At 38.6% G+C, this 20,787-nt stretch overlaps 1 protein-coding gene across 1 annotated transcript; it reads left to right on the top strand.

Annotated features, from left to right (window-relative positions):
• Positions 1–1,021: 1,021 nt before the first annotated feature.
• On the top strand, positions 1,022–20,419 carry LOC108243761 (C1q-related factor). Its single transcript, XM_017429425.3, has 2 exons — positions 1,022–2,283; positions 18,621–20,419. The coding sequence occupies exons 1-2, from the start codon at positions 1,666–1,668 to the stop codon at positions 18,798–18,800; spliced, it is 798 nt and encodes a 265-aa protein (XP_017284914.1). The 5' UTR covers positions 1,022–1,665; the 3' UTR covers positions 18,801–20,419.
• The last annotated feature ends 368 nt before the right edge of the window (positions 20,420–20,787 follow it).

The raw sequence follows: 20,787 nt of genomic DNA, 5'->3' as shown, positions 1-20,787 counted from the left end.
TATCCAAGGTTTGACCAAAATGGCTTAAACTGCCATTTCTCAGCATAAGATGATCTTAGTTTAAAATACTGGAATGAAAAGCAGTCGGCGATATATATTCCCGTCAAGGAATGCTAGTCCCTTAATTGTTTAAAGGAAGATTTATTGTCGGGAAAAAAAAAAAAAATCCTACCTTGGCTGTTTTTTATTTTCCAATAATTATTTTACTCTGACATGAACACGATGAATTCTGTCCATTCTTCTTGTATTTGTCACAATACTCTCTGAACTGGATTAGAACATAAATACTGAAAATTAAGTGTCTCTAAACTTAACAAACCTTTCATAATAAATGTTTGCCATCTACACACTTTGTCTATTGTTTTCTCACTTTCACCATTCATCACTCCAAGGGATGAAAATGTCAAACAAATTACATCATTGCTCTGTATTGATTTTGTTTATCTCCCAAACAGCGGTCTTAATTTGATAAAAACCATGAGATCAATACCCTAAAAAAGACACCAATAAGTAATCGTTTCAGCACATTCAGGAGCTTGTCTTGGAGAAATGGGAAAAAAAAGCAAGAGGAGTATCCGTGTCTGTCACTCCTAAAAAAAGCTGAAATTTGAATTTCTTTTCATTCAGTTTTTACGCATGACTGCATGTCTAATTGTATTAACGGTCAGTCTGCTGGATTATGAGTTTGTTCTTGGCAATAAACTCTGTAATTAGCACCAGTTTTTTGTTAGCATTTCTTGGCATGACGGATTCAAATGTTGTGTCTCTGCACATATATGCGTGAATCTTTAGAACCCACCTTCAGGAAACGAGAGAAAAAAGAAAAGAAAAAAGAGGATTGTCTTTCCACAGCTCTATCTGTATTTTTAGAGGCTGGATGGTGATGAGACAGAAGAGAAAGCAAAGAGGGTGAGAAACTACATCAGAAGTAGGGAAAGGAGGGAGAAGAGGAAGGTGGTCAGGGTGTTGTGTTGGTTCCTCTGCGTTTCAGCCGACTGGTGGGGAGAGAAACACAGGATGGTGTGAGTCCTTCCTCTGAGTGAGCTGGAGAGAGAAAAGGGGATGTAACCACACCAACCTCTCACTCGATGGGAGAGCAGAGGGGTGGTGGGGGGGTCTCAGCAGCTCCTGCCGTATAAAAAGCCAAGCCTGAGAACACGGCACCACAAACTCACCACACACACACACACACTCACACACACACACACACACAGTGGCTGCTCTGTGTCTCTGACGCTCACCCACTCTCATTATTCTCTCTCTCTCCTTCCCACTGTCTTTCACTCCATTCCTCTGGGCTCTGCATCCTTCTTGCTTCTTCTCACAAGTCACATTGTGTTTGTAAGTACGCTCTGAATGTCTCCCCGTGTGTGCTTGGCTTTCCTTAAGTCTTTTCTGTATGTTTGACTGACTGCCTGCCTACTTAAGTGTGACTGAGTGGAGCAGTGAGCTGTATTAAGTGTATGTGGGTCTCTGTCTCACCCTCACACACTCGACGCTCCTCTTGCAACTCTTCCTGGGATCTGTGGGTCCCTTTCCTCGGTGACAGGCTCCCCACACCAAGCAGTCACCATTTCCGCCCCCGGGAGACCCACGCTGGCAGCGCAGCCCCTTCCCCGACTCAGCATCGGGAGGAAGACCCTGGTGGCGGCTGCCGTGGGGGTTATGCTGGTCCTGGTGCTGGTGGTGCTCATCCCAGTGCTCGTCAGCTCCGTTGGTACCGATGCCAGTCACTATGAGATGCTGGGCACCTGTCGGATGGTGTGTGACCCCTACCTGAACAAGGGGACCCCGGCCAGCAGCACAAGCTCCACCGGTCTGCAGGCTGAAGCCGAGGCATTGACTGACCACAGCAACGTTCTTCCACCCTCCACCTTACTGCAGGGCCCACAGGGGAAGCCCGGCAGGCCAGGGAAGCCCGGACCGCCTGGACCACCCGGACCGCCTGGAGAGCCGGGACCACCAGGGCCGGCTGGGCCTCCAGGTGACAGAGGGGATCATGGGAGGACTGGGATTTTGGGTCTGGGGGGTAACGGAGCTATCAGCACAGCCACCTACAGCACGGTGCCTCGGGTGGCCTTCTATGCTGGGCTTAAGAACCCCCATGAAGGCTACGAGATCCTAAAGTTTGACGACGTGGTCACCAACCTGGGCAACAACTATGATGGCATTTCGGGCAAGTTCATCTGCAGCATCCCAGGTACATACTTCTTCATCTACCATGTGCTGATGAGAGGAGGGGATGGAACCAGCATGTGGGCAGACCTCTGTAAGAACGGTCAGGTGAGTACTTTTAAAACTCTTTGGAACTTTCCTTTCCTGTCGTCTCCTCTGAGGCTCTTTGTCTTTTCCTGTGCCGCATCCTCTGTGGGTCCGTGGCTCTCATGTATAAAGAGAGCCCTAAAAGTTTTCATAAAGCCACCAAATTAAAAGGATTGTGAAGGAAGCGGGTCGCCTGCCGCGCGTCTTTAAAGCGCACAGCTGTGGCTCTCAGCGCGCCTGGAGGTAAAGCCACTGACTGGCTGCTAAGCCGCGTCTTTTCCTCCAGTGATGCGTCCTGAGACGACGGCGTGCCGCGATGGAGAGGACCGGTCCGCGCTGAGCGCAGAGCAGGATCTTTCATTATTTTAACCTTTCAATTTTACCGGAGTTTCGCTGTCACTCTTCCTTTTAAAATGTGTGGAATTTAGCGGCAGTTAAATGTTTCACAGAGGAGAAACGCGGAGAGGTGATGGAAACGAAACAAAAGAAGTCGGAAATGAAAGAAGCGACGATCTGATGAAAACACGGTCCCCTGACATTTACTTTTATTTTGAGATAATTCAGGTTTTAGCGATAAGATCTATTATTTTTATTATTATTGAGATTATTATTATTATTAATATCGACGCTGTCCTTTGACAAATGATTCGTATACTTTTTCCCCCGCTACATTTACGCACAGCAGGGTCGTTGCTTCCTTTGCTTCTCTGCACCTGAATCTATCCGCGTTTACAGTCGCGTTAAGTGAGTCCATGTGATATTTCCTCGGCTCCTTTGATGCATCATTCTCTAATATTCTTGTGCGCCCTGAAGGGTCCTCTCCTAATGCGCGCGTCAGTACTCGAAACTTCCAAAGATCCGTCAAATCTTTTATCTTCAAAGTGACTCCAGTTTAGACTACAAAATATGTTGTTTTTCTTTTAATTCACTGACTGTGAAACTATATACACCTTTATTGTAGAGCACTGATGTTTGTTGCAACATCATGAGAGTGAGGACATCAAATCATTTTTAAGCCTCACTTGTTTCATATTTCATCCTGTTAGGTGATATTTAGTGACACAATTTCTGAATACTTTATATGAACATCTTCTAGGATCAAATCTCTCTAAATAACAACTCAAATTATAGATAAAAGTGTTGCACTTCTCACAATCCATCTGTTATGGTTAAACTGATCCTTACCAGGTTCTGCTGCACCCTATTTGTCAGAAAAATCAAAACGAATTTACACAGGAATATTGTGATTTCTTGAGAATTGTAACTATAGTGATATATGTTTATATATTTTCCCAGCGTATGAAATATTAGATACATTCTCACATAAAAGGGGTTGATTTAATGTTTATAAATCATGATGCAAGCCTCATTTGTAGAAAATAAAAGGCAAAGCATGACTAAAGTGGTCAAAATAATCTGACAGCATGTTCAGAGCTGCTTCTTTGACCTTTGATCTGCTTTGAATCTAATAACCAAGAGTCTGTGCAAGTTTAGGAAATTTACATAAATAGAGTTTCCTCAGAAATTTGTAGGGAGGTCTCACATTACAAAATACTGAGGCCATGATAATACGCGGAGTTGTAATAACCTTTGGCATCAGTGTGAACCTGCAGCCTCACCAAAGCAGCTAGAGGTTAATTCCTTTTTCCCCTTCCTTGTTCCACATCAAGAAATAAAAAGAGAGTTACAGCAATCACCTTCCATGTATAATGTCTTACTCAACAGTAATGTTTATGGGTGGGTGTAAAAGCATTGATATATAGAAGGGGAGAAGAACATATGTTCCTATAAAACCCGCCTTCTGTTCCTGCTTCATTGTGGTCTCAGGAGGAGGGTGTGGAGGTACTTAAGTTAGCTGCACACAGTCTTCATCTCCAGAGACCCAAGTAATGTTTTTAAAGTGGCAACTGCCTCTCTGTCTCTGTCTTCCTTGGTCCCAAGCACAGCTTATGCATAAATGAGCAGCCCTCTCATGGTTTTTATTAGGTTGTGAGTTTGGTTGATGGAAAAGCCCCCCGAGCCTTCGTTTGCTTAAATGACTGTGAATGGTTATAAATATTTGTCCAACTTATGCTACATCACTGATTAAGTGTTGGGAGTCAAAGTGAAGCTCCTAAAGCCTCGCTGGAGCTTTACTCAGCTCATTAAAGCTGCAAAAACTTACGCTGCAAGTTGGGACAATGGAGGCTGGGGAATTGCAAACAATACTAGTATTTTATCATCTTTTGGCCACGGTGAAGTGTTGAGTTTCGAGACCTTTTGCAGTGGTATTTCTCCCCAATATGTGCTCTCTTTTAACTGAACCAGCATCCATAGGCGACTTCATTTCTCCTCTGCTTCCTCTTGTGCCTCTTTTCACTTGGCAGAGAACTTTGACACTTTCCAAGCCAGACCAGAACAAATCAGAGGTATATTTTCACCTCACTTTATTCACTTTCCAACTTCCTCCCTTTAAACTTTTTTTGGTCTCTTCAAAGATTCTTTTTTTTTGTTTTTTTTTAATATATGTGGCAATTATCTAACTCATTTCAAAAAGTCTCTTGGACAAATTTTGAGAGACATGGCAGCGACAATGAAGACACACATTTAAATGAACACAACAGAAGAGGAGATGAGAAAAAAAGGGCAAAAAAGACATAGTTATTGTGTTATTGTGCCATCTTGTCTATTTAATTGTAATTAAAAAGCTTGAACCAGATCCAGGATGTGTTTGCGCCTCTCCTCCTTGCTCCCCTTCTTAATATTGTTATTAATCCGCAAAACCGTTTCAGAGTTAATTAAAAGCAATGACTTCAGCGTCAGTCTCTCAAGAGGACCATAGTGAATAATCACTCTGTCTCCTCCTTTAATAAGCTTCAACGTCCTTCGTGCACATGGCTCTTCCCTTGCAATTACCACTGCAGTCTCCACCTTACATACACACATATATTCGCACATGCTCAGACACACACAAGCGTGCATGCACCCCACCATAACCCAGTGCCTCAACCCACCCCAACAGTGCACTGCCCTCCAACTCTCCTCTGTTGCCCACAGATGTTCACTTCTCCTCGGAAGCATAAAGTTTTTGTCTTAAAAAGACAAACTTTGTTTCAAATAAAAGGAATGGGAGGAGAACTGAATTGTGACATTTCTGAATCGATTTGCTAACACACATTGCCATCAGTATTGTTCATTGTTCTCAAGTGATGCACTGCACTGGAACAGAATAAGTTAGGGGTGGACTGCTTTTTGCTCAAACTTTGCTTTTAACTTTTTTTTTTTCTCTCTTTTTACCATTAGGTATTGCTTCTGCTTTTAGCACAGTCACAAGTCATTTCCTTGTCAAACCATTTGCCCCAGTCCATCTCTGCTCATAAAGGCGCCTCCGGGGGGTCTTCAGCTCTGATACACACAAACACAGATTGTTTATCCTGTTGCAGCATATCCAGGTGAAGCCCACGTGCGGTGTTTAGCATCTGGTGACAATTCCAACATTAAACATGGGAGCTGGGCCATCTGGAGAAGGTCTGCTCTGTTCAGTTTGATTACTGACATAAAATTGACAAAAAGATGTTAATAATAAAAAGAGATTTTACTATTTTTTTTACATAAACATCAAGACATTTTGTTTGTTTTTACAGTTAAAATAAAAAGACAAATGTAAGTGACAGCTGGACACCTCAAAAAATTATAACTCTGATTCTGAAATAGTTGGAACATTGTGTAAAATGTAAAAACCAAACAAATAAAAAAGCTTCTTTTTTCAAATCTCATAAACCCATATTTTATTCACAATGGAACATCATAAATATATAAAATATTTAAACTGAGAATTTCTACCTTTTTCTTTTTAAAATTTTTTAAAGTTAATTTTGATTTTGATGGGAACAACACATTTTTTTAAAAAATGGGAACAAGGCCATGTTTAACTTTGTGAAACATCCCCTCTTTTAACAACAGTGAACTGCTGGAGTTTTTCTGGGAAATGTTGTCCCATTCTTGTTTGATGTAGGATTCTGGCTGATCAACAGTCCTGGGTCTTTTTTGATAGATGGGAGGATATATTGTTCTAAAACCTTTAGATATTTTTGCTGCATTGATGATGCCCTTTCAGACGTGTCCGCCTTCTCATGCCAGAGGTACTAATGCGCCCCTATACCATCAGAGAGGCAGGCTCTGATAACAGGCTGGATGGTCCCTCTCCTCTGTGGTTTGGATCTGTCTGACCTCAGAACAGTTCTCTTTGCCTCAGTCCTTTTGAAATGAGCTTTGGTCCAGAGAAGACGGCAGCGTTTCTGGATGGTGTTCACATCTGGCTTCTTCTTTGCCTGATAGAGCTTTAAGCAGCATTTGTGAACTGTTTTTACAGACAATGATCTGTGGAAGTGTTCCTGAGCCCATGATGTCAGACCTGAGTTTAATGCATGTTTTTAATCCCGGGCGTACAATACTGACTTTCACCCTTGTCATCTGAGCACAGAGATTTCTATATATTTTTAAACTCTTTTGAGGACATTATGGAATATTCAAAGTCATCCCAATTTTTTGTTTAGGGACATTCTGCTAAAAATTTGTGTGCCAATTTTACATGCAGGTCTTTACAGACTGGTGAACCTCTGTCGACTTTTACTTTTGGGAGATTCAGCCTCTCTAAAATGCTCTTTTTATACTCAGTCCTCTTATTAACCTGTTTTATTGCAACATGCTTCTCCAGGTGTTTCCTATTTGTACCACTTACTTTTATGACTTTTTCCTTCTCCTGTCCCAACCTTTTTGAGATATGTTGCTGCTGTATTCTTAATTACATTTATTTATTTATTTCAAATAAATGGTACAATTTCTTAGTTTCAACATTCAATATGTTTACTATGTTTCGCTGTGAACAAAATATAGGTTCATGAGTTTTGTAAATCATTGCATTCTGTCTGTATTGACATTTTACACAATGTTCCAATTTTTTCAAAATTAGGGTTGTACTAACTCTTGATCGATTTTAGCATTCTGGTAATGTTTAGACTTGTGATTCTTCGTTGTGGTGCGACTTCAGCACTGAGAAGCCTTTGTGTGATTGCTTGGTGTAACAGAGACACTCTGTCTGAAAGAGACAAGCAGGGTTTGAGAAAGTGAACCTTAGTCTTTCAGCCGTTTTTGCCTGTGGTATTGATCCTCTATATGTGTGAGTGGAAATGTTTCTGCGTGTCTCTTTCCTCCCTCTGACAGACCTGTTTCTTTCAATGTTCTGTATATCATGGCACTTCTTCTATAATCAGCCCGAGAGGTAGTGGAGGCGGACCTTTGGCCTTGATCTGCTGTGTAATTGGACATTGGATTTGACACTCTGCCGAGTAGAACATTAGAGCCGGCCTAATTAGGTGCGAGAGCTATTAAATGAAGATTGGCCTGCGTTGTTAGAAAATACCACACAGATTGGAAATGTCAAGATGACATCAGGCTGTCGTCTGCAAGCACAGTGAACAAAATCTATCATTTCCTGGTGAAGTTTCAAAACTTGTTTGAAAACTGCCCACCACTTGTCGTAAGTCAGTTACTTTAGAAAAATTTCACATATGTCACCTTAAATACGGAGCCATTATAGCTCTCTCATACACACAGTCCCGGTGCTTGCATTAAGGAATAAGTAGCTCATAAATTACTGCTAATGTATAATGTCTCTTGTACTGAGAGAACAAAAACATGCAGTCTTAAAAAGGCTATGGATTGTCTCCTGTGAACGGCTGACTCAAAGATGCAATGGTGTCGAATCACAAGGCTTCTTCATTATAATGAGGGCCATATGGGAGAGCTACAAGTGCTCAATGTCCTCTTATGCAAACATCTCTCTCCCTGTGTCTCTCCACGCCTCTGACATTTAGATGTCCCCAGAATTCAGGCTTCAGTGATACCCACAATTATCTTCTCTCTCTCAACATGAAGAGCTGCAAGTCAATAGCTTCTGTTACTGACTGCTACATAGCTCAGTGTTTAACACCTTTTGCTCAGCTCACATTTGAAATTGGTGAAATTTCCTGAGAGATAACAAATTGGCTATAAAATATAAACACTACGATAGTCTCCCTCACACTCAGAACTCAGGCAGAACCCCTTGTTGTGAATGATCCTTTTCACAGTGCCTCGGGTTTAAACGGTAGAAATGGGCTTTGTGTGAACAAAGGTTGGAAATTTTGCTGTTAGGGAGTTGTTTCAGACAGTGCCGTGAGCAATGATGGAGGGTATGGTGTCAGCGCCAGAGGCAGAAAGCCTTAGTAATTAACTGAGTGTGATGAGTCAGGCACAGCAAAGAAAAGAGGGGCTGGATTGGAGGTCAAAGTTGATGCCCCTTTTCTCACCACTGTTTTCATTTGACAAGCTTCTTCCAGAAGCTTTTTTTGCCTGGAACTTTTACAGCTGACTTATGAAACTGATAGTCTGTCCCTTTGAGATGAATTTGCAGAATTTAAATCCGTATAAATAAAAGGCCTGGCATTTCATGAAGGAATTTACATCACCTGCTGCCTTTTATAAGAAGATGCAATAGCACTCTCAACTACTACCACATGAAATTTTAACACTATTTGTTAAATTGACTGAGTTATAACCATTTTTTTGTGGGGTAGTTCAATTGGTTGTTGGCGCCATCTTGAATCGGACTCACTCCAAACTTCAATAAGCTGTAGAAGTACATCTAATAAGTACTCTCTGAAAGTTGAAATAAGATCTGGTCAGTGGTTCATGAGATATTTTGCAAACAAAAAGGTCTTTCACAATGAGTAGCACTTGGAGTGTGTGTTGTAGAGGACTCTCAGCTACTACAACATACAATTTTAGCATAATTTCTTTAAAACTGACAGTTGGCTGTGCAGCCATATTGAATTTGATTGGCTTTAAAAGTTAATTAGTTGAATATGTACACCTAATGACAATGTCCTGAAAATTTCAATAAAATCTGTCCAGTATTTTATGAGATTCTTTGCTAACAGTCAGTTTGTTTCCAATAGTTAATGCCAAAATTTTAAACAAAGATCTTGCACAATCAGAGTATCGGTTGGCAATCAGCCTCAGCTAGAATCACATCAAATTTTAGCTCAATATCTTTAAAATTAACAGCGCTATAGCTATTTTTCTGTTTGCTAATATTGCTTTGTTGTGGTGACCATCTTGAATTTGGTTGACTCAAAAAATTAATCAGTTGTGGATGATCATCCAATGCTTACTTTCTGAACGTTTCATTAAAGCCTGTTTAGTGATTCATGAGATATTTTGCTAACGGTGCAGAAAAATGAACACATAAGCACATACTGACATGGACAAAAACATTATCGCTCTGTCTGTAGTTTTGGACAATAAAGCTACGTTTAGTGAACGCACCAGACTTAACGTTAGAATGATTTTCACAAAGAGAGAGCATTTTCACAATGCTACTTTTGTTTTAAAGCGGGCTGAGCAGGTACAAGGAGAACAGCTGGTGAAATTAATTCAGGAGACCTTTCTCTACTCTCGTCTGACAGATGGCAAATCTCCTGTTACCATTTAATTTTTCTTATCATGTTTTCACTTAGGTTCCTCCAACAAATGAACCTGTAACACATGGTGCTTTGTGACACAGCAATTCTCATGCAACCCATTGTAGAATCCTGCTCTCATTAGTTTACTAAAACTGCTCCCCTTGTGTATGTGCATGCACAAAAAGACACGCTGCAAAATATGTGTGTGTGTGTGTGGCAGTGAGATGTTTGGATCAGGCTCAATAGCGGAGGCAGAAGCCATCTAAGCTGCCATTAAGCATGCGGTTCACGGCTGGAATGTTCAAACACAATTAGACGGCAGTACACTTTGATTTAAGAAGGACCAATAGACTCGTTTATCCAAAATGGAGGCTCAACACCAAGTCAACAAATCCCCGTCAGACGAGCCATAAGACACGTCCTTGTCACTGAGACAAAGCTTTTTGTAAGATAACCGTCCCAGCGAGGCATTTCAGGCTCCCCACATGCCTGATACGACAGCTAAAACATTAAATTATCATGATTTTTACAAGTTGATTTATAAAGGTGTTTATAATTAATGCTACCCAGCCTGAATACAGCTCAACGCACAACGCAGCAAATGAATAAAAAATACTGAAAAATGCTTTTTGAAACACAACACTGACTGAACACAAAGTCTCACCGGATAAAAAATAAGTGACAGTCCCTTTTTGTGCTATCAGTTCATGTGTGGCACATATTATTCACTGAATGCCACATTACTCCCCGCAGCTGAAGGCGAAGTGGCGATAATGTTTTTGCCCATGTTCACGTTTGTTTGCTTGTCTGTATTGTTAGCAAAATACCTTGTGAACTACTGGATGGATTGTAATGTATTTCCGAAAGTAATTATTGACTCTACATCTGCAACTGATTCACTTTTCAAGTTAACCCAGTCATTTCTCACCATAACATGATTTTGATGGCAGGTGATTTCCATTCCTTTAATGAATGCTAGACCTTTGATTAATAACAGTTATGGTCACATTTACATAAGTTGGGAATCCACACTTTGCCATTATAGGCTTGAGTTAACTAATAAGTTGAACTGCTGCCTTGATTTTTCTCTCTTCTCTCAGAATTTTATTCAATCAAAGCCATCATGTTGACGATATGACAAATGCAAACATGCACGAGCAGCCACAAGGAAGACAACATCGCTGACACCTCATTTACCACTGCTGAGGCAGGCGCCTGCGGCCTCACGCTTTGTTTGTCCTGTCAGAGTTCCTCTACATATTCTGTGTCAAGGTCACGCAATGCCAGACGGATGTTTGTCCTCCTCGTTTCTGGCTGTGTTTGAACCCTTTGCTCATATCCCTAACAAGTTCCACACATGCTGCAGAGGAAAAAAAAAACACAAGGAAAATAATAGCTTTGTTTTTTTCTAAAAAAAAAATAAAATAACGTGCGTCTTCATTCATGAATGTGCATCACTGCAAACTGTGAAACCCATTAGAGCAAAACGCACAATAAAACAAAAAATATTGTTGTGGAAGAACTGGAATGATTTCAGAATTTTGTGGGATTTTACTTATATCTGGGCTTTGTTTGTTTGTTCTGTCGCCGCCTCAGAAAAAAAATCATATTTGTTTTCCACAGCTAAAAAAAACCCCAGTAAGAAATACTGTCTACCTAAAAAACTATAAAAAATAACCACAATTTTGTGCTTTAATGACTAAAGAAAAAAAAAAAATTCAAACTGTATGACACATCTGTGACATTACCACATTGGCTCTGTGTGCCTACCTGGAAAGCAAATATTTTGAAAGAATTTCATTAATATCCCAGTTGACAAATCCTCCAGAGTCGTCATCAGCTGCTTTTCTCGCAGCCCAAGGCGCTAACCTTCTAATAAGATGGTGTTGACTTTGCACTCTCGTGGCATACCGTTTCATATTAATATGCGCTGGACGCTGGCATCTTTGAATCAGAGTGAGAGGCTTTGTTTGCACAACGATATGAGCTGTGCCAGATTTAATCATGTGGATAAACAATAAAAGAATTACAATATTCTATATAATGTGCCTGTATCTCACGCCCTGTTCTCAGAGGTTCAGAATCCTAATCAGCTTTCAGAAAACCTGCACATTTAAAAAAGTTTGAGAATTTTTCACTGCTCGACACATCTCTCTCTAAATAATAATGAAACAGAATGCACATCTGTGCCAAGAGACTTCTGAGAAAAATTAAATTTGGTTCTTTTTTAGTATTAAAAAAAAAAGGCCAGAAGGAAATGTCAGAGCCAGAAACAAAAAGAGAACTTGCTGCACAAATATCAGAAAAAAAGTTTTATTTGCAAATGTCTCTTCACACTTTAGTAGAAGTTCCTAAAATACTTGTAGCATGCCCTCCAATATATATTTAAAATAAATCAATAACACGATTTTATCAATTAATTTAGGGCGACTAAATGATTGCATTCAAGATGTTTTGGTAACAGACATATGAACACACACAGACAGGGACAAAAACATTTTTTTCTACTTTTCTCTGTTTGTTCTAACCTTTAGCGACTAGGCAATTATAAACAAATAAAAGTTGCATATTCTAACCATGAGCTGTTTACAAACCATATAGAGGAAAAAATTCTATGAGAGTTTTAATGTGTTAAAGGTGGGGTTTTTTTCTGATTAAGCTTGTAAACTAAGCAAATGATTTGTCATGACTGTAAAGTGGAAGAAAAAGACCAAAAAATAGAACATCTTTCAACATAGCTGCATAGATTTTTTTTCACTCCAATGTGTGGGTGTTGCTTTGCTTTGACTAAGTCAGCATGACTCCACCCCTGCTTTAGACAGAGTTGGGAAACAGTTTTTTTGGTTAAAAAACAAAAACAAAACAGAATTATCTCCAACCTTTTTTATGTTTGGTGCAGTTTTTCTATTATAAAAACAACAACAAAGGCAGCAATATCCCTTCCTTACTATTTATAGAGTTCAGCTCCTATCATGGCTTCCTCTTAGATATTTTTGGATTGTTTTGCACATTTCAAAAACATCTTTAAAAAAATTAAAAAAACTATCCATCTTGTGACAGAATGTGAAGTCTCTCGGGATGCTTTATTGACTCAAAAATAACACCATAGGTTTATTTGGCCTTTGTTGTTCATTTGCATATCTTCATTGATAAGATTTGTGTTAAAAAAGCTGAGGTCGTGTCAGCCTTGCTCTGCTCTGACACATATTCAGTTCAGTGAGCTGAAAGTAACCCAAAGAACAGCTGTGTTGTTGTGAATCGATGAGTGGCTGAAAACATGTAAGAAATCTTTACAAGAAGCCTAGAATAGAAGAAGATTAGCCTGGGGGAGTTGATGGGCCATAAAAAGAACAACTGCAAGTGATACATGTTAAACATTTTACCCTGTTGAAACGACCGTGTGATGTTAGGTAATCAGTGTCAAACCTGGTAACATTCCTGCATGCTTATAGCTCGTCTCACACTGAGAGAAACAAAGGAGCTGAACTCACAATAAAATATTCTGCATGCAGCTTTTCCTAAGATGCTGTGAAGAGATGCAGTGTTACCGATCACCCCGGCACACGACCTGATTGAAAATGTAGTGTCAGAAAATCAGCACCTTTAGCAATAAAATGTTGCTTTTTTTAACCCAATGGTTCAAGAACAGTTTGATTTTATGACCTCCTGTGTCAGTCTGTCATTATGGAGGCAATAACTGGAAATTTCTCTTACAGTATTTCAGGTTAGAGCCTTTTAAGTTCAGCACCATTTCCAAGACGAAAAAGTCAAAATGAAAAAAAACAGTCCTGAGTTTTCATGCAACTGTACAGAAAAACGGTGGTTACCGAGTTCCTGAAAGCTTTACATTTGTTGTTTAAATTAGACTTTCTACTCCTCTGTAGTCTTTTGCTTCAGTTGCAAGTTTTTAATCTGCAGAAGAGGAGTTCAGAGCTCAGAACTGACAAAGACGAAGACAGCAAGAGCAAAAAAAAACCCAAAAACAAACAATATACACACATCCTACATAAAACGTCATTAACTGAAATTTAAGAAAAGAAACAACCAAACAAGAACAAGAGCAATTTTATTTTTTATGAAAGTGCAGTGTAAATGCTAAGTGCTGAAATCTGCTGTAGAACCTGAAACTGAGTTGTGGCAGCACACTAGCTAAAAGCTAAAAATAGCAAAAGGATAGCTCAAAGCTAAAAGTAGCAAAACACTAGCCGAAAGCTAAAAGTAGCATCTAATGACAAAAAACAGAACAAGTTTGCTTCAGCCGATTTCAAAGAGAACAACATTTTTGAAGGAACTGAACAAAATTCAATGGATTTCTATGGGGGGAAATATTTGTAAATAAATGTCAGTATTTTGAAAAAGATAAAAGTTATAAAAATTAAGCACGGATCTCTTTAATGAGCTTAACATTTTAATGCATGAATGCTAAGATAGCACAAAATATGTAAAAAATGCATAAACAATTAAAAAACAAAATAACAGTAGTGTCCATGCTGAGTCAACATCCACACAATTAAAACATCACAGATCATATTTGAACTGAAACCTTTAGGAAAGTGGAAAGACTGTAATGAAAACCTCTGTATATTTTGTTTGTATCTATCAGTGGTTATCCTCTCGAGGCTCACATTTATCAATAGAGCTGTTGTGTGCACTTCTTTATGATTCTTGTTGGTCCAGTTAGTGGACACCTCCTTAAAGAGCACAACAAGCTGAGACAGGCCAGAGAGGACTGCAGAGTCCCCCGTAATGAGCCACAAGAAAACTTTTCAAATGCGTATAAACTATTGATTTTATATCAACACTATTGAGCAGACTAAGTGACTAATAGGCTTATTTAACCACTGGCTACTTCGAACTATGTACAATACTTGTTTTGTTTTTTGTTTGTTTGTCTTTTTCCCTCTCTGGAGAAAATAATGATCTTTTTTATTCAATTCTACTCAATTTAGGTAACAGATAATACAGCTCTCTATGTTAGAAACTGTTAAATCACACAGAGTTATAAAACAGACAGTTGTTTGATTTCCACATCCTGTGCACAAGTTAAAATGGAGGAAAGGCCTTGCATTCTCTCAAAGAATGCATATTGGCTACCACCTTTTATGTCATAGTTATAGCCATTTTGGACAAACTTTGAAATAGTGTTGTGGCCAATCTCATGTCAGAGTAAGTGTTGTGAACAACTATCTGTTACTACCACATCCTGAATTAAAGACCAAGCATTCCTTGAAGGAAAGCATATCGCCCTCTGCCTTTCAGCCCAGAGTTTCATGCTGAGAAGGGACGTAGTTTTAGCTCCTTTGGTCAAACCTTAAAAATAACGCTATAAGCGATCTCATACCATAACATAAAAAGTCACACTCAAAATATGCTTTGTGACTGACTTTCAGCTACCACCACATCAAATTTTAACTCAGTATTTTTGTGTTTCCTAATGTCACTTAGCTGTGGCAGCCATCTTGAATTGCACTGAGGTAAATCAGTTGTAGATGTACATAGAATGACTTCTTTCTGTAAGTTTTAATAAAATTTGTCCGATGGTTCAAGACATATTTTGGCAACAAACAGACACACAAATAGCTAACAAAAGCTATTAAATGAAAGTAGAAGAGCATTTCTGTCAGGAGTTGTTTGGCAAGGTGTCATGAATGAAATAATGGCTCCACAAAGTTTCAATAGAAATCTGCTTTTGCTGGTGTCAAAAGTCGCCAAAGTGGAAATCGTGTCGTTAAAACTAAACGATGTGACAGTTTATATATACTGACAGTTTATAAAGCATACGAAATGAGCTGACACTGATGATGCTCTGCCAGAGCTGCACTGCAGCCACGTAGACTTGCTTGTTTCAGAGCTTTATTGCCTTCAGTCTGGTTTTCATTACATATCGATGCCAAATTGGAGCGAGATCAAGTGGCGTTGTTACACTGTAAGATGTCATTGATTATCTATAGCTGTACAGAAAGAAACCTGCCCTGCAGCGTTATCCTGGGGGAGTGAAAAATGCCACAGACTCTGCTCTGTTTATATGAACACAAACAGCTTCATAAATCTCCAGGACCGTGGCTTAAAAAGGTAATTTGTGCACATCAAAATCTGATGGCGTGAGTTTGCAAATCACAGTTTATAACCTGAAAAAGTTAAATATATTACCTAGACAGTGAAAAGATTGTGTTACGTGTTTTTATCACCCTCCGCTGAGAGGCAAAGGCGGATGATAATGTTTTTGTCTGTCTGTTACCAAAATATCTCATGAGCTGATCTTAAAACAAACAAAACAGTTAAAATTCTGTCAGCTTTACAAAATATTATGCTAAAATTTGCTGTGGTAGTAGCTGATATGTTCTAAGAGATTTCACAAGATCTTTGTTTACTTGATGGATTTTATTGAAACTTTCCAGTTTCCACTTCTCCAGCTGGTAACCTTTGGAGTCAATCCAATTCAAGATGGCTGTCACAGCTAACACACCTTAGAAATCAATAGAACAGCTGTAACAAGGTCAATTTTACAGATATGTTCCTCAGATTTGTTGTGGTAGCTGACAATCATTCACATCACTTATTCCAGGCGTGACATCTTGCACAACATCGTGCATGTTTTTTTTTTTTTAAGGTTTGACCAAAACGGCTACAGCTCTCATTTGTCAAAATAAAATGATCTTAGTTTAAAACTCTGGCATGAACAGTGACAGGCAATATGCAATCCTTCAAGGAGTGCTTAAAAAGAAAAAAAAATGTTCTTTCTATTTTTGTCATTGTTAATTTGAACAGATGCACGGTAACTGTAGAATAGTATCTTCAACATCCAGCTTAAGACAAAGAACGCCGCAGCTGCCATTCCTAAAGTACACAATTGGTTAGTATTTATTTCTGCAACACATCAACACAAACAAATGCATGAGGAAAAGTAAGCTATTGTTTCAGGATTCATGTGAGACTGAAGTGTTACTTTCATCTCCGGAGAGAGAAAGTGTTTGTAGTGAAAGTCTTAATTACCCAGGACAGGATATTGAGAAACTGCACCAAATGCCCTGCAGTCAGACATCACACATTCATGCTCTCAGAAATACATTCAGAGAGACAAAGGCAAACACAGATATAAAAATACTTTCTATTTTTCTGCTTATTATGCACATCATTCCCATGATTCTTGTCACTTGTAGTTATCAGATATTTGAAGGGATCCCCGATGGTTGATCTTCCCCACGCTTTTTTTTTTTGTATTTTCTAGTAGTTTTTCTTTTCATGACGAGAATCCCCAAGAGGATAATTGTTGTTGAGTTTTTGAGAGTTTTTCCTCTTTATGGACCTTTTCTTTCAAGGTTAAACTTTATTATTTTTCTTTCTACCTCCTTCTTTTTGTGTGAAAGACCAGTGGTTTGATTGAAACCATAAATCTGTTTGACAGAAAAGCCTGAGGTTTGACTGACCCTCATGCTGGTCCGGTAGGTTAAATGTCAGCTCCTTTGAGTGATTCCTTTCACTTCAGATTAAAAAACTTTACAACCAATTTTTCAATCAATATTTTTGAACACTTTTGGTCTCAGTTGTCAATTTTCACATGAACACAATGCGTGGTCGGTTGCAAGATTTTGTAAACTTTAGTAAAAAAACAAGTAGACAGCAGACAAAATTTAGCCATAACTTTATATTCTTTATGCAGTTTTACGCATGAAGTATACATAAAGTTTTACACATAATTTTAAAAGAAAAACATCTAAACATGTGCAAAAAAATTAATACTGAAATATGAAACAATGATTACCTTAAGATAATTAAAGGTAGCTTAGTTTTTTATTTTCTTGTGACTTAATAATCATATTTGACAATCACACCTACTTAAGTCATAACAACTTACAGGCAGTTTTGCAGAATTTACTTTATCAGCCTAAAAAAATATATATATATAATCCATACCTGTTATTTTGCTGTTGACAACAATTATCTTCATGTTTTACAACGTGCTTGTCTGTTTCGCACATTATTTCCATTGTTTTGAAGGCAAATTCTCAGAAAATGGTTTATCATAACAAGATGTGATTCATCCATAACTGTTAACATAACTTTAATTAAAATGTTTATTTTTAGGTGCTTATTGGGGTGTATCAGTTTGGAGTTTAGCCTTTATTGTTGTCTTAAAAATACACATGTTGATAAATAATTGTCCTTGTTTGGTTTGTCTTCTTAATTTCTAAATAATGTGTTTTTATATGGTTAATTATTTGTTGCAGTTTTATAATAATGTTCTGCTTTTAAATTTGGTTTCACTGTATGAGATAAAAGAAGGTTTTTGTTTTCTCATGTCAGTTCAGATTCTGCCAAATTAAAACAACTATCTTAAAACTGCACAGATACCCACAAATGTTTATTATAAAATTAATAAATAAACAAAAACTTGCATTTAGTACATCGACAACTAAACATGGCATGTTTTGATCTAATTTGTTGTTTTTTTACAAAAATTCAGAAAAAATGGCACCCTAGTTAAAAACAAATATATCTTCAAAAGCAAGAAATAAAGGTATACGTCATTTTTAGAGGGCTAAATTAATATTATTATCTAAATTATTGAAGATGAATAAGTTAGACAAAAAATACAAAACCATAAATTGACCATCTACAAATTTTAATTGATTTTAACTTGATGGTTAGTTGTTCTAAACAGCATAATCTTAACATAATCATAAAAATATGAGGTTGAAACTTCAGATCAATGAGACAACTTCATTTTTTCAAATAAAAAAAAATAAAAACAGATTCAGAGTATTTTTGAATGGATTAAGACAGATTTACTGTATCTCTGTTGTCATATATAAAAATATATCTCGTGTATATGTGTGGGTATTTATGTTTATCCATCCTCTCTTGTTCCTGCAGGTTCGTGCCAGTGCCATCGCTCAAGATGCTGACCAGAACTATGACTATGCTTCCAACAGTGTCATCCTCCATCTGGACGCAGGTGACGAGGTTTACATTAAGCTGGATGGAGGCAAAGCCCACGGCGGCAACAACAACAAGTACAGCACCTTCTCTGGCTTCATCCTCTACGCAGACTGAGCAAACAGACACACAAACTGTCCAACAGGAAGAGACTCGAAGAAAGCGTTTCATGACAAGTGGGGAGGCTTTGTGTGTGTTAAAAGCCAGAATGCTTTCTAGTTTTCCTAATTCTCTCCATCATCACAGTCACCTCTGCTCCACATCCATCAGCCAAGACACCCAGGCTCCGCAGCCAAGCCTGGATGCAAAGCTCCCCGAGGACACACTGAGCCTGGCTAGCAGGTGGCGTGGGAGGAGTGGGATGTTAGATGGGCTGGTTTATCTGCACTCCTTGCCATATTACCGACGTGTCAGAACCTCCTCAATTTCAGCGTCTCTCCTCTTTAGCCCTGCTCCATTGCACAGAAATATCAACAAAAACAACAACCCTGCAAAAGTGGATGATTTCACCTCTTTGCTCCACGGTGGCAGCAGACAGCTCTACCTTTGGTGGACTGATCTGACTGAAACTTGTAGTGTTGTTCCGTGCAATTTAACCTAGATTGTGATTTATTTTGTAGACATGCATACTATTCTACACAAAAGAGATTTAGAAAAAAAAAGAGACTATATTTGTCCCTCGTGAAGATATCCTGTTTGAATGAGAGATGTTATTTGTGATGCATATAAGAGATCTAACAGCTGGAAAAGAAATATTTAAATTTCAGTATTCTATTGCAGTGGGTGTTTTCTTCATCATTGGGTAACTACTGTATATATTATTCATGTGGAGATTACATTCTGCACTTCTAATATATATATTAAAAAGAAAACACGTCATACTGACAATACCCCCACTCTGGAAATCACCTCACACTGTTTCTTATGCTGTCATAAAATGTCCTGCTGCTCTTCGGATTAAAAGCAAAGTTTAAATAATCTTTTCATTGTTCTAGCTTTGTGTAAATGCTCCACTTGGCACAGCTAGCCATGTGAAGAAATAAATCTTGAGATTCAGAGGTAACCCGGTCGAGGAGCGCTGATCCTTTCTTCTTCTCTGCTGTGATGGTCTCCAAGCTTTCTTGTGCAGAAAATAAAATTTGCCTTCTGATTCAGAGAAGAAGAAAGTCACAAATGTGCACAGGGGAAAAAAAAGTAGACATCTGTAAGACGGGGAGGTAAAAAAAAAAAAGAAAAGCGTTCAAGCAAGGTTAACAATGAGTGGGCAATTTTTCTGTTTTAGTCTCTCCGCTGGATGTCATCCATTCATTAGCTCCATATTCAATGACATAAAGGCATTATGGTAAAATTTTGTCAACATTGCACCCTGACAGCTTGCTCGCGAATGAAACTGATTGGCTGAGTGAATTTGCCCATGATGACTGCACGTCTGAGTGTATGTAAGTATATGTGCATTTGTGTGCATATGTTTATGTGCATATCTGTGAGTGTTTGCATTTTTTAGCATGTGCCGTGCCACGACGACATCCTTCTTTTCTCAGAGTTGCAGTATTCTGTGCTACAGCCAATGACAGATATTTAACTCAGCAGCCAATGAGATTGTGCTCTTTGGGGTGGAGCCTCTATAGATACGACGAGAAGAACAAACAGCTTGTAATTGAAATCTATGACTTGTTTATCTTATCTTTTGGAAATGTTGAATACATTTAAATAATAAATGGGATTTTTTTGAGTGACTTGTCTCATGAGAATTCTTGAATCCCAAATACACCAATTAGGGAAAATGATCTTCAAAGGATCTTATTCGCCGTGTGAGACTAACTAGCTAAAGCAAACATTATGAGTGGAAAATTGTGTTTCTTGTTCCGTGTAAGCACTGAATCTTAATAATGGACTCTCAGAGCAAACAATAATAATAAAAAAGAATTGAATCAGAACGACCCTCATCTTTGTTTTCTCTCAAAAGAGCAAAATATATTTAGGGTTAGGGGCATCCAGGGAGAGATGTGTGTGTTTATCCCTTCCTGGAGCATTCCCAGAGCTTGGAAAAGGTGCTCCTGAAGATAATAACCATCCAACTTTAGCAACATCCCACTAGTGGAGT

The sequence above is a fragment of the Kryptolebias marmoratus genome, linkage group LG12, assembly GCF_001649575.2.
Source record: "Kryptolebias marmoratus isolate JLee-2015 linkage group LG12, ASM164957v2, whole genome shotgun sequence".
NCBI classification, from domain to species: Eukaryota; Metazoa; Chordata; class Actinopteri; order Cyprinodontiformes; family Rivulidae; genus Kryptolebias; species Kryptolebias marmoratus.
The sequence above is the reverse complement of the archived record's forward strand: the minus strand, read 5'-3'. Positions and strand labels throughout refer to the sequence as shown.